Source organism: Scleropages formosus, chromosome 23 (assembly GCF_900964775.1).
Source record: "Scleropages formosus chromosome 23, fSclFor1.1, whole genome shotgun sequence".
Classification (NCBI taxonomy): domain Eukaryota; kingdom Metazoa; phylum Chordata; class Actinopteri; order Osteoglossiformes; family Osteoglossidae; genus Scleropages; species Scleropages formosus.
In genome coordinates, this window is record NC_041828.1 from 11,938,635 (window position 1) to 11,951,944 (window position 13,310).

Sequence of the window (13,310 nt, forward strand, 5' to 3'; positions counted from 1 at the left end):
AGATTTAAAATGCTTCAAAAGTTTTCAGTACAGTTTATAAATGTTTCTGAAGAGCCTTTACAGCGAAGACATTGGCACATTTTTACACTTGCTATATCCTGCAAATCGAAAAAATTAGAACCTGTTTTCACCCTTTGCTTTCAGTTTTATAGAATTTGTGACGGAAATATAATAATTAATGCAGTCGACACTTATTACAAGGTCAGTTCAAACAAAAACCAGGATACACTGGACAAATCCAGGTCCAGATCTGAGAACCACTGTCTTAGGGTTCTAATACACACCAGAGCCCATATACATATATATATATATATATATATATATATATATATATATATATATACAATATGACGTCTGTGATTCTGCTTCTTTTTTCTACAAAAATATCGTTGATGAGTAAATTTCACGAATTCAAAAAAAGGGTTGTTTCAGATTTAAAAAACAGCTTTTCTTTCTTTTCCTGTGACATTACGTTCGTTGATAAAAACACCTCCAGCTTAGTTCTGTGAAACCTTATCCAGGAGTGACAGACATCCCATTCAGGATTTCACATGACCACTATGTGAGGAAACAATGAACTACGTTAACTGCTATGAGGTTCAGCTTTCAGGAAACTCTTAAACATACTACAAAAGATGAGGTGAAGACCTTTCTTTGGTTTTACTCTGTTCCCTTCATCCCTTGACACCTAATATAGGATAGTCCCTAGTACACAAAGCCATGTTCAGATCCTCAGTTTCGTGTCAGCACGTTGGTGTGCCAAAGCAAAGAGAGCACACCTGTTTTGGAATGTGAGGTCACTCCTGGAAAGAGTGTGACACACAGAGGTGTCGTAAAAGGGATATCAAGTGTAAATCCTTGATCCTTCTCGCAGGATGATGCTTGGACTCAATAGCAGGCTTTATTTGTACAAACGGGGGACCGGAACGAGGTTCAGGGAAAAGTCAAAATAAAGGACAAACTCAAATTTGAGATGATCTCATATTAAAATCAATGAGATCTTAAGATCTGTGATTTTGGTCATTTTCATTTCTTCAGCCCCGTCTCACTGTGAAGTAGTGGTCCGATAGGCAGGCTGTGGGAACCCCTAGCAATTAGATGCTTGTTTATTCTACCTAGGTGCATTTGTTAGAAAGGCATGGTAATAGGCATGGTAAACAGCTGCAGAGGCTGGTGTACACTGGTGTGGCATCCTCACTTGCCACACAGAACTTTCATTACTCAGGTCAAGAGTAGCGCTGCTATCTCACAACGCCTGGGTGGTGCGAGAGGATGTGGGTTCGATCCCTGCTCAGTCTGTGTGGAGTTTGCATGTTCTTCCCGTGTCTGCGTGGGTTTCCTCCGGGTGCTCCGTTTCCTCCCACAGTTCGAAGACATGCTCTTCAGGTTCCTCCATAGTGTGTGAGTGACAGAGAGAGTGTGTTCCACTGATGTAAGTGTATCTAGCAGTGTAAGTCACCATGGTGAATAAGGTGTGTGGGCTCATAACACTACATAGAGTTCATTGGAAGTCGCTTTGGAGAAAAGCATCTACTAAGTAAGTAAATATAAATGTAAATGTAATATTTGCCACCTGGATAAAAAAAGGACTCTAGTAAACAAAATACTGACTTGGTGAATTGATGAGGTTGTTCATTCAGGTAAAATTGAATCACATAATGGCTTTAAAGAACACAACCGAACCCCAGGGCTTTAGCAATCTGTTTGCTAATAGTTGCACAACCTGTATCGGTTCATTCCACTTATGCATGCGTGCAAGGTGCCGAGTCAAACCTGATCCGTAGTGACCACTCGGGTGGTTTTCAAGGCAGGTCAAGGGAGGAACAGAGATGGGTTCATTCCACTTATACCATGACCTTATTTAGCAGGTGATAAATTTAACTTTCAAGCTCTAGTATTCTTACTATGAAGTGCAGAAGGTTATCGCTGGAAGTGCTGTTTAACCCCTGTATGAATTCCTAGGTATCCAGCTAAAGTCAAGTTCAAATGTTTGTTTTCCATTCCATAGTATAATTAAAGGTGAAAGGAGCAAGTGCAAAAACTCGAGAGCACAAGGGAGGGTACACCCTGGACAGGGCACCTGTCCATCACAGAGCAATGAGACACATGTTCACCCACATACTGTATGTACTGTATACACACAACAAACACCAGTTCGCAGCAGAAAGGCACAGCAGCATTTGAACATCCAGAATACGACAAGAATGCGCGACAGTCAGAGAAAAGTGCTCTGTGGACTGAAATGGAACAGATGGTGAGAAGGAAAATGTAATGTGAGCACCAATGGCCCAGCTGAATAAAATGAAATAAGGAAAAGCAGCACAAGCTGCAGTTGACCTCTGATGACAATTTTACTGTTCAGAAGAAGGAACAGATACAGTATGTGTCACCGCACACTGAGTTTCTACATGAAGGCAAGGAGGACCAGGAAACGTACCGTGTGAATATTAATGGTGCAATAACAGACTCTGGGTCTGAGAACAAGTCACAGATGAATAAGAGAATAAAGAAGTGACATCAAGAATTCAAACTATGCCAGGTTGAGCAGCAATTGCAAAGTCTTTCTCAGACAGATCTAAAATACAAAGATGAGTAGAGACATGCATCCAGGAACTTTGCTTCATAAATATATTCATCACCTACAAGGCATTGACGGGTCCATCTGTATCTTACCTTCCTGATCTCCTCTCCTACTACACACCAGACTGTGTGTGTTTTGTGCACAAAGGGCCGATCTGTTTGCAGTTCCACAGATCCCTCTGAAAATGGGAGGCGGCAAAGTTTCGAGTACAGGGCAGCAAAACTACGGGACACGCTGCCTGCTTCTGTGAAAGATACCCCCCGTTGCTCTTTTCAAATAAAGGTTAGAAATTATTTTCAAACCCAGTAGGTGCCTATCGATGCAGTGCTCACCAGTTGTCCTGTCTCCTCTTATTTCTCCCAGAGCATCGTGACACCCTTGGGAACCACTGAGTCACCTGGGAAGCCCACGGCCAAACCGGCGTACCAATGTATGACCGGAAGACGGGAAGAAAAGACCATTCGCTGCTCTCACTGGATCAGCTGCCAGGGACTGGACCATGAGCTGAATCTAGCAGTGCTGGCTGCCACACTGGTCCTTTAGCTACAGACATATCTACACAGGTCTTCTGTAAGCACAATGTCCAGAAGGGGTGGGCAGTCATTGGCACTGGGACTCCCACAGGTTTATTTCTGTCCCCTCTGTATTAGTTCGGACTTTTTTGCTCTCCTCTCCTCAGCAGCCAGCTGACGTACTTGTTCACCCCAGCCATACGTCATCACTATTTCTGCGACTGTCTGCTTTATATCTATTGTTCAGCGCTCTGCGTCATTCTGCTAAGAAGAGTGCTCTATTACAAATAAATAAATAAATTCATACAATAAAAAGATACAAAACCTACAGTGTAACGTGTGCCGCATGGACACGTTCTTGTGAGTTTTCGGAAAGAGGATTAGTTGAGTCAAGGGTAAAGAGAAACCATTACGGATGAATGTAGGACAAAATACATGGCCAGCTTCCCAGTTTATCGTGTCACCTAGTGTTATAAATATGGCTATGGACAATGGGATATATTTTAACCCCTTGAATCAGACCTTAATAAGCAATGCTCAATACTGCAAAGATTGCCTCAGAAGTGTATAATGTAGTGCAGAGGTTGTAGGATGTTTTCAGTGTTTAAAATTAAATCCTACTTGAGAATAACTAATCATCAATTTGTTGATTCAATGAGGGTATTATGGAGACCATGCAACTTGAGCTTTATTAATGAAGAGAAGCTGTCCAGTGAGTTACAGGAAAAAGACTCACAACTAAAAGCATAAACAGTCTTTTTTTGTTTTTGAGTACATGTACAGGTATGAGGATGTCAGGAGACAAGACATAGAATCTATGCTCTGATATCCTACACAAGACACTTGTCTAATTCTCTAATGTTGACGAAAGAACAATCGTTTCCATTTCAACATCTTTTCTCATGACTTTCCTGAAGGTTTTAAATATTTACTTCTACTGGTAAACATGTTCATATACAAGTTTTTCTGGTTATTTAAAATGCATTACTGTATAAAAAAAGTTTTTTTTACATTTTTTTATTATTTATTGGGTTTAACCTTTTTTTGTTGTTGTTGCTGTTTTAAAAACACTTTACGTCTGGATTCGTTTTACTGTAAACAACACATCAACAGAAAACCAGACAATTACTACTGGAATTTACAAGTAACATGATACAAAGAAATGATCTGGTAGTAAGAAAGGATAAATTATTCATGGCAGTTACAAGTCACAGTTCAGCCCCTTGTGAGTTAAATCTTAACCGAAAACCTCTGATCAGGTCAGAGAATCAATCAATCAATCAACCATTCAGTCTTATCAGCCTATTATTTTTCTTCAAGTCACTGACAGCTTCAGTGAAATGAGCTGCTATTTAAGAACTCAAATTGACAAAATCAATGCATATGTGTGCATGTATCAGTTGTTTGTCTCTGTATGTATCTATTATCGCTCTCTCTCTGTACTGTATGTGTATATTTCATTATCTGCCATATTATAAACATGTTTCCTTTTTGTACCGTTTAATTATTTTACTTAGTCTGCACATTGCTGTTCTATGTGACTGTGCACCACTGTGCCCTAAAAGGTGAGGAACAATGTACGTTTAAATTTATCCGGTTAGCGGATGCTTTTCTCCAAAGCGACGTACATCTCGTAGAAAATACAATGTGTTCATTACATTAGCAGAAAGAGACACTTAGATACAGACGTGTGATTCTTAAGTACAGTTAGTTTGTTTCTTTCCACCATATGAACCAATGTTCATCACACGAGTAGCTGCATAACACTTTATCCAAATATCGACGGATACACTCGACACCTGTCACCGGTTACCGACGAATGTACGATAGTAAAAGAACTTTGGACAAAGCTTGACAAGGGTGAGGGAGTGAGAGTGTGTGTCGGTGCCTGCTAGGAGCATACTGGTGTCACCAACAGGACCGTTGACAGAATCTGGACCTGAAGGACTGCCCTATGTGGACGGCCCTTTCCGAGCACAAGGAAGAACTCCTCTATTTATCCGTTTCAGAAGATCTGCGGACTGACAGTAACGGGAGGATACAACGCTGTCTGAAGAAGTATGAGTAGGATTATAAGAAACTGATGAGCTTCACAGACACATTCTGTCATACGATCTATCAGTCATAAGCTGTGTGATCAACTTTTCTGGAAGCCTAAAAATTTGAGGAGTTCAGTGGTGGCTTCAGTACCAAGCGGAATAGGGCGCCTTCGTCTGCTCTGATATTCTCTAGTTTATTTCTTCTGTACGCACTGGGAATTGTGTTGTCATAGAAAGTCTGAGAGCGAAAAACGACCCGATCATCCGGCACGAGAGAAGATGGAGCTTGATAGAACTGAGGAAGCCTCCTCCTAGCTAACATAATCCGGAGAGAAACTTTGCAGAAATAAATGATCTTACAGCCTTATTGTGCCTCATCACAGAGTCTGCAAAGAAGCAGGAATAACCAAAAAAAAAGATCAGTTGCATCAGTAGGCCTGTGCATCTCTGTCATCCGTGTGTCTCCAACGCCTCATCGCCCGGGCAGCCCAGGAGCCATGATGAGGCCCCAATGTTCCCCATCATCAGTCTGGGCTGTCTGTAGTATTTACTTTAAGCGCTTATTTCTTGTAATGTTCTCGCCATATTACGCTTCAAAACAAACAGAATTAAAAATGTTTTCTCTTCCACATTAGTCTCAAATCCGATGGCACCGCAATAGACCGACAACTTAAATTCACATAAGATGAATTCATCGTGAGTAAACGGAACACATTTTTCCAATTTCTATAATTGTTTATTATTATGTACTTTTTAAATGAAAATACAGCTAGAAAACGCTGCGTGACCTCAGCGAAGGCGGGGACGTTCCGTAACCCATCTCGTCAGACACACACACACACACATACACACACACAGAGCGCTCCATGGCGGTCTCCCTGCCTCCCTCCCTCCCGTTCCACTGTCTAATACTAGTTGAACAAGGTGCTGCAAGCGGCCTAAAAGTTTGCACACGGTGCGGAGTCACACGGCTTCAAGAGTGTCGGCTCGTCCGTTTCACAACATATGAGAGAAAAAGGTCCACTAGGCAGCAGCGCTGCGACGCTCCACACACACAGCAGAGTAACTAGAAGACGGCGCGCTCAGCACTTCCTTCTCACACGGAGTGACGCATCCTCTATACCGTTTCATTCCTAAAAATACACGTACAACATCATTATAACTGCTCATTCTTCAGAACAAGCCAAGACGTATTCAGGAGTTATTTAACGTGTAAAAGTACGGGCTGCACAAGAAGCCGAGCTCCGCTGTATAGTTGTTCTAACTAAGTTTCTCCCAAGATGTTCAAAAAGGACTCGGAGAAAATTCATCTGGTGTCCGACGAAGAGCCCAGGATGTACACCATCACCATGTCCAGGTAAAACATCCATCATGTGTTTCTTAGTTAGGGCTGCGCCTTGGTTCGTGTAACTGAACGCTTGTTAACAGTAACATTCATATTCATAACTCCCGCTCTTCCATGACTGGGTCTAAAACGACCTGTATTACAATCAATTTTAAACTTAAAGCGGGTGTGTCTGACTTCAGCATTATGGACTGTGTATTTTGGTTCAATCAAATTATAAAGATGTAATGGAATACGTTATTCGGTACATTACTTAGTGATACAATTAATAAAGGCAGTGTTTCCCCGAGATTTTTCTGGAATTCTCGCCCTGACCGCCTCCCTCGTGCTGGGGGTCAGTTTAACTACTCAGCTGGACTGACTGAGTTGGGCTGAGTTGGACTGAGTTGCACTGCGCAGCGCAGCGCAGCCGCCAGCGGGGTCTCTCCGTCCGGCGTCTAGCAGGCAAGCGTATCTACAACCAACCGTCTCGTTACGTAACGGGGTTCTGCTGAGGTGTTTTCCAGCGCGTGGTGCGCAGGATATTACAGGACCCCCAGAAACAGTCAATAATCCGCAACGGTTCCCTTTTGCGGCTCCTCTTATTTTCATAACACAGACGGATCATTTTTCACCTTGGCTATGGATTGAAGACAGGGGATGTGTTGCAAACACTCTCTTCTCTTAAAAAGTGAGAACTGTAAAAAAAAGTTGAATGGGGCGGGGGGGATATGGATCGGATTTTTGAGTAAGTCCTGAAATAACTAAGTTACGGCCAGTGTGTGTTATAATTTGAAAGGTATTGCATAAGAATAACTGTTTGTGCATCAAACTGTATCCCCCCGTCTCCGGCGAATTCCTCCATTTAATTGCATGTCTGAAATTGTGACAAGAGTTCATAGAACTTTATTTCACACTTGTTTACAACAATGTCATTTATCATGCTGTTCCCTTTTAAAAAAAAGTCGCAGATACTGCTCTCGCGTGTAACTGTTTAACTTGTATTGCACGGGTTTTATTTTTTACGGCCTTTAAAGAACATATTTTGCCGAGATAAGAGATAATTTAACCAGATCTTTTTCTTCACGGCATCGTTTCCCGCTGCCGTTACACACGGCACTGCACGCGCCCCTTGCCTGAGTGCACAACTGAGGCGATCGATTCGGCCGCTCTCCGCACGACCCTGCGCAGCGCGCGCGCGCGCGCCGTGTGATGCGCTCGAGAGGCCTCCACCCTCCCGAGACGAGGCTCGCGGCACGCGGAATTCTGGAGCACGCGACACTCTCCCGCTCTGCGGTGTTGGTCGGGAACCAGGCGGATTTCACGTGTTGAATTTATCTCCGCGATTCTCGAGAATTCGGAAATTCTTAACCAATAATAATAAAAGTTCTACAGCTTTTCATCATGTATAACGTCCATGCAGAGTTCTTACTTTTAGGCTAATTATTTACAATAATAATTTTTACACTGTATGGCATAACTATTTATTGTATGTCAATATTTATACAATGTTACTGTTTTTTGTAAAGCATATCCTCAGTGGTACATTTTTAGCACGTTGCCAAACGTAGGTCAATTATGAGATTTATTTGCGGAACACATACTTATTCAGCACTTTGAGGGAATCCATTGTTTGACTGGAAGCAAGAAAAAGGGTCATATGTTTGAACATCTTATGGCTCCAAGATCAATGACTCTTCAGAAGAAATGTCCCTTGGCACAATCACGGGGGAAGGGGGTGGAAACGCATCTGCAGCAGTCATCTACGGACACGGGCACACACGCACGGCTTCTTAGCCACCCCGGATGTGTAAAACTACAGCATTGTTGTAGTTGGGAGAAATACGTGGGAAACGGCTGAAGACACATGTAAAGGAATCTTTGTGAGAGAATGAAGACGAGACCCTTACGTGCCTCTGCCATTTGACGAGTCAATGATGAAATACTTTTTGTTCTTGTTGTTGTTCAAGCAATTAAATCCATTTTTACCCCCAGCAGCAAGAGAGTAAAATTTCATGAGACTTAAACTGCCTTATTAAATGTGGACGTGAATTACCTTGGTAAAACCATTCACCTCTGCTGAAGGAAGCAAAGAACTGGAGGTTTGTGGTTCCAGACTGCTTTTTTCCCCAATAAGCTTATTATTTATTGCTTATTAGTCAGGATTTTTGTTAATTTGGCAGCCTAGTTCACTACTTCCTGAATTCTTACCATCTGTCCCCCTTTTTCTTTCGCAGTGTGTTGATGGATGAAACAGGGAAGAAAAACGGTGGCAACCATTGTCATGACAACAGCCGTGCACTTGAGGACAGGGAGCTGGAAAAGCAGCAAGCCAGGAAGAGACTCTACATTGTGGCTGCTGTCTGCCTGGTCTTCATGATCGGGGAAATCCTTGGTATCCAACAGCAAGTCTCACCATCAAGCTATTTTGCAATCCACTGAAAAAAAAAAACAAAAACTCTTTCTCTATCATCAGGAGGGGGGGCAATATTGTTTGTATTTGACACAAGCTCAGTTATTTTCTTCTCCCACATGCCATCTCTGTTTCCATAGCTTTTTACAGACACTCTTCCCTCTGTCCCCAGGTGGGTACTTTGCAGGCAGCTTAGCGGTGATGACGGATGCTGCCCACTTGATGGTGGACTTCACCAGCTTCATCATCAGCCTGTGCTCCCTGTGGCTGTCCTCCAGGCGTCCCACATATGCACTCAGCTATGGCTGGCACCGGGCAGGTGAATTAGGCTGCTGTGGCATTGTTTAAATTCACCTTGTAATTCTGTTCTGCTCAAGTTCTTCTGCACTGGATGACTTGTCACGCCCACACAGATCACCTGGGGGAACAACGTGTAGCAAAAAACGCAGCGTATCGAATCATGATTCCCTGTCGCTCATTTACCTTCTTCATTTACCACAGAAATCTTAGGTGCGCTGTTGTCAGTCTTCACCATCTGGCTGGTTACGGGCGTGCTGGTGTACCTCGCTGTTAAGCGACTCATTGATGATGACTATAGTATCGAAGGCACTGTCATGTTAATCACTTCAGGCTGTGCGGTCATCGCCAACATCATGTGAGCATCATTTCACTTCATGGCTCTCAATAATTATATCACATTTACAATAGTTTATTCTCAGTTTTAACTTGAGAAGGTTGTTTTCAGTGTTTTGAATCTCAGATTACAGTCTAAACTACAGGACTCCATAAGAGGAACAAAAACAAATATGTCTGGGCCACAAAGAGTGCCGTTAGCTGTTCTGTGCACAGTATCAAAACGCTCTGTGGTTTTTGGGAACCTTTTAATCACCTTGATGGTAAAATATACAGACATGTACAGACATGCTGCTGTGTGATGAAAATAGACAAAACATTTTGAATGAAAGTTCTTCATTTTCTGTACAGAATGGCTGTCATCTTGCACCAGTCAGGGCATGGGCACAGCCATGGGGGCCTGAGCTCTCACGGTCATGGTCACAGCCACAGCCACGGTCACGGCCACAGCCATGGGCATGGCTCGCATACACGGGGGTCTACAAGGGGGCAGCCTCAGGCCAACGCCAGCGTACGGGCAGCCTTTGTGCACGTGGTGGGAGACCTGTTGCAGAGTGTCAGCGTGCTGATCAGTGCCGCCATCATCTTCTTCAAGGTCAGTTGGTTAGCAAGCTGACTGGGAAGTGTTCTAGTAGTATTCGTAATCCTTTCAGAATTTGAAGCTCTATTGTAGATGCCTTGAAAACACATCAGAGGACCTGCTAATGTTCCAGATGAGTGAGTAGGTCCAGTAAAGACCACTAACACTGGAGTTAAGATACACATGTGAAGCATTAGGGAACCTAGTACTTGTTGTCCATCAACACAGCAGAGATGGAATCATTGCACTGAAGCCTTGTTTGACAATGCCTTCTGTCTCTCCTTTTCGTCTTTGAGTCCATGTGTGCCACCTGTTACTGTGTGCAGCTTGCAACTGATTGTAGAAACATTGCCATTATTGGTTGAAGCCAATACACAAAGCCCTGATCCTATTCATTTGTAATCTGCTGATGATGAGCCCTACATACAATATACTATAGCCATATATACATCATGTGTTATGAAGAAAGACCATGACCTCTACACAAAATAGCAAGTGAATAAAGAGCAAATTAATATAGTATTTTTTCCCCTTTAGCCTGAATACAAGATAGCAGACCCTATCTGCACATTCCTCTTCTCCATTTTTGTGCTGGCTACCACGCTCACCATTATGAGGGACATCCTACTAGTTTTAATGGAAGGTAAGCCTACACTTTTTGCATTTGATGTTGCAGTGAGCTACCTCTCATGATTACAGTTTTATTGTATGTGTCACTTTGTACAATGAGCAGCAAGGCTACGTTTTCTGCTACAGGAACGTCACATGATGTTTACACTATTTCTAGCGCAATCTGTGGGTCAACCATGACAAAAAATGAGTCACTCCAGTTTTTCTGGGTCTGATTAAGGAGTTAAATGTATCTGAAATATGAGCCCAGAATTAGAAGTGCCAAGTTCTAACTGTAACACAAAACACACTTTAGAGAATCTCCAGATGAAATTTAACACAAGCCATGGAAAGATTTTTTTTTTTGAGAGATAAGATGCATTTTTAATGATAGTATTCCTCAGCTGGTATGACAGAGTGTGCAGATTTGCTGTTCCTAATGTCTTGTTTTTGTTGACGTACAGGGGTACCTGCTGGGGTGAGGTACAGTGATGTGAGGGACAAGATTCTTGCAGTGAAGGGTGTCGAAGCGGTGCACAGCTTGCACATCTGGGCTCTGACTATGAACCAGGCTGTGCTCTCTGCACACGTGGCTGTCGGTAAGGAAGCACTGAAGTTTTCACTACACCAACATTGTTCTTTTTGTTCACATTTGTCTTTTGCTTTTGTATATGGTTTGTGATTAAACATGAGCTCGAAAGGACTTGAGAGTATGAAATTGTCCTGCAGTGGACTGGCATCCTCTCCAAGGTGCCTTATACCCTATATTTTCGGGATAGGCTCTGCACTGCTGCAACCCTATAATGTACAGGCAGTCACTGACAGTGGATGGATGGTTCACCTGATCTGTATGCCTCTCTCCACATAGGAGATGCTGTAGATTCCCAGTCTATGCTGAAGGAGATCACCCAGGCCTGCTTCACAATCTACAGCTTCCACTCTGTCACCATCCAGCTGGAGCAGCAGTCTGACCAGAGGCCAGGCTGTAGCCTCTGTGAGACTCCCAAGCAGTAGCTCCTCCCCAGAAGAAAAACCCGACCCAGAAGCAGAGAGCTGCAGGCCAGGATCCACCTGCTCTGAGTGCTCATACCTCCCATTGCAATTCCTTTTTAAGAAATGAACCTTGGGGTAGCTTCCCTTTCTGGGGATGTGAATGTGCTGCTGGTTCCTCATTTCGTTTGTCAGCACAGCTGCTCCGCTTTAGAATACGGGCTTTCTTTATAACATAAACCTCAGTCAACTAAAGCATGATGGTGGTGTTCGGCCATTATGCATTGTTGCTGTGAGAAAGTATCTCAAATTGAATTTTATAACTGAAAATAAGATTTATTTTATATTTGGTATTGAAACATTAAACACTGAAAGTACACTTTAAATGGTGTAATGCTTTAAGAATGATAGAAAATAACTGCTTGTGTAATGGAAGTACAAGATGTGACAAGGTAAAACATAGCTGCACTTGATATTTTTACTGTACTGTATGACTTTCCATGTGGTATTATTAAAAAAAAAAAAAAATAGGATGATATAGTTTTTGTGATACTTCAGTTTTGTGTAAGAGGTCTTATCTAGGAAGACACAAAGAATATTGAGCCACCTTCAAAAATGTTCACTTCCCACTTTAATGGTCTGTAGTCCATGAAAGTTTGATGTAAATATGAACTGTCGGCATTAAGTATGCATGGCTGTGAATTTAGGCACCCAAGTATTTTGGTTGTTAACACATGAAATGTGTGGGAAAGTTGACCACCTCATAAAAAACCTGCTTCCAGCAAGTGTACACAAACTTCTCAGTGGTGCTGCGCATGATGAAAATATTCATATTCTGTGTGCGCTTCCTAGTATGAGGGACCTCAGGCTGTTTTTCTTGATAAGTTTTCTTTTGGCTCATTTTTCACTGGTGTGCTTATAACAGCAAACCTGACACTATGGAAACTGCACATACAGGACTCCAGCGTTTGACAAAGCAGAGAATCAAAGTGCACCTCCTGTCTAGAGGCTAAAACCAACTATACAATAAAAACCAAAGTCGCAATGGTGTTAGTGGGCCATCAGCTTGGAATTTGTGTATCTTGAGACGCGCAAGCCCTGTTAGCCCTCGCCGCCTCTCACTGCTATTCTGTCTTCTGAGACAGTCAGACAAAGGCTTGTAAATAGGCACATATGTATTGTGTACATGTGATACAGGCCTCTTGTGTTGCAGGACTCCAGCTGCTATTGTGGTATCCCCATGCCTCCCATCCCCCTCCAGGCAGCACTGCACTGCACTCCACTCCACTGACACATAGCTAAGCCCTTGATCCTGCTGCTACTACTCTTGCAGTTAACACTGTTGTAATTCTCACAGGAATGTGTTACATGAGAGCAGGGTTCAATGGGGGGGGCACTCAGCAAATATTATTTCATGCGTAAGACATAATAACGTCATCATATCTCCATCTCAGTCCTTTATCTTCCCCACTTTCAAAGGCAAATAAGCAGGTAAAGATGGCCTTGTTGCGTCTGAGTCGCAGCTGAGAGCGTACCTAGGGAGGGGGATAACCACACCTGTTCCCCTTGACCCAGGAAGAAGATAATGGCCCTTTTAATTAAAGCTCTGGCTCAATGGACGCTGCAGAT

At 42.9% G+C, this 13,310-nt stretch overlaps 1 protein-coding gene across 3 annotated transcripts; it reads left to right on the top strand.

Annotated features, from left to right (window-relative positions):
• Nucleotides 1-5,995: 5,995 nt before the first annotated feature.
• Nucleotides 5,996-11,911, top strand: LOC108922027 (zinc transporter 8-like). Of its 3 annotated transcripts, none has more exons than XM_018731852.2 (8): nucleotides 5,996-6,489; nucleotides 8,694-8,851; nucleotides 9,042-9,188; nucleotides 9,371-9,524; nucleotides 9,854-10,097; nucleotides 10,620-10,725; nucleotides 11,156-11,290; nucleotides 11,560-11,911. In XM_018731852.2, exons 1-8 carry the CDS (start codon nucleotides 6,413-6,415, stop codon nucleotides 11,703-11,705), a joined length of 1,167 nt encoding a protein of 388 aa, XP_018587368.2. In that variant the 5' UTR covers nucleotides 5,996-6,412; the 3' UTR covers nucleotides 11,706-11,911. The 3 variants fall into 3 exon arrangements, with proteins under 3 accessions (XP_018587368.2, XP_018587369.2, XP_018587370.2); XM_018731853.2 differs by lacking the exon at nucleotides 5,996-6,489 and adding an exon at nucleotides 7,030-7,147; XM_018731854.2 differs by lacking the exon at nucleotides 5,996-6,489 and adding an exon at nucleotides 8,488-8,558.
• The last annotated feature ends 1,399 nt before the right edge of the window (nucleotides 11,912-13,310 follow it).

Bases quoted from the DNA above. Each gene is read 5' to 3' on its own strand.
- LOC108922027 (XM_018731852.2), top strand. From the start codon at position 6,413: ATGTTCAAAAAGGACTCGGAGAAAATTCATCTGGTGTCCGACGAAGAG. The intron at 8,852-9,041 runs GTATCCAACAGC...CTCTGTCCCCAG, and splicing joins CATGATCGGGGAAATCCTTG to GTGGGTACTTTGCAGGCAGC. The intron at 9,525-9,853 runs GTGAGCATCATT...TTTTCTGTACAG, and splicing joins GCGGTCATCGCCAACATCAT to AATGGCTGTCATCTTGCACC.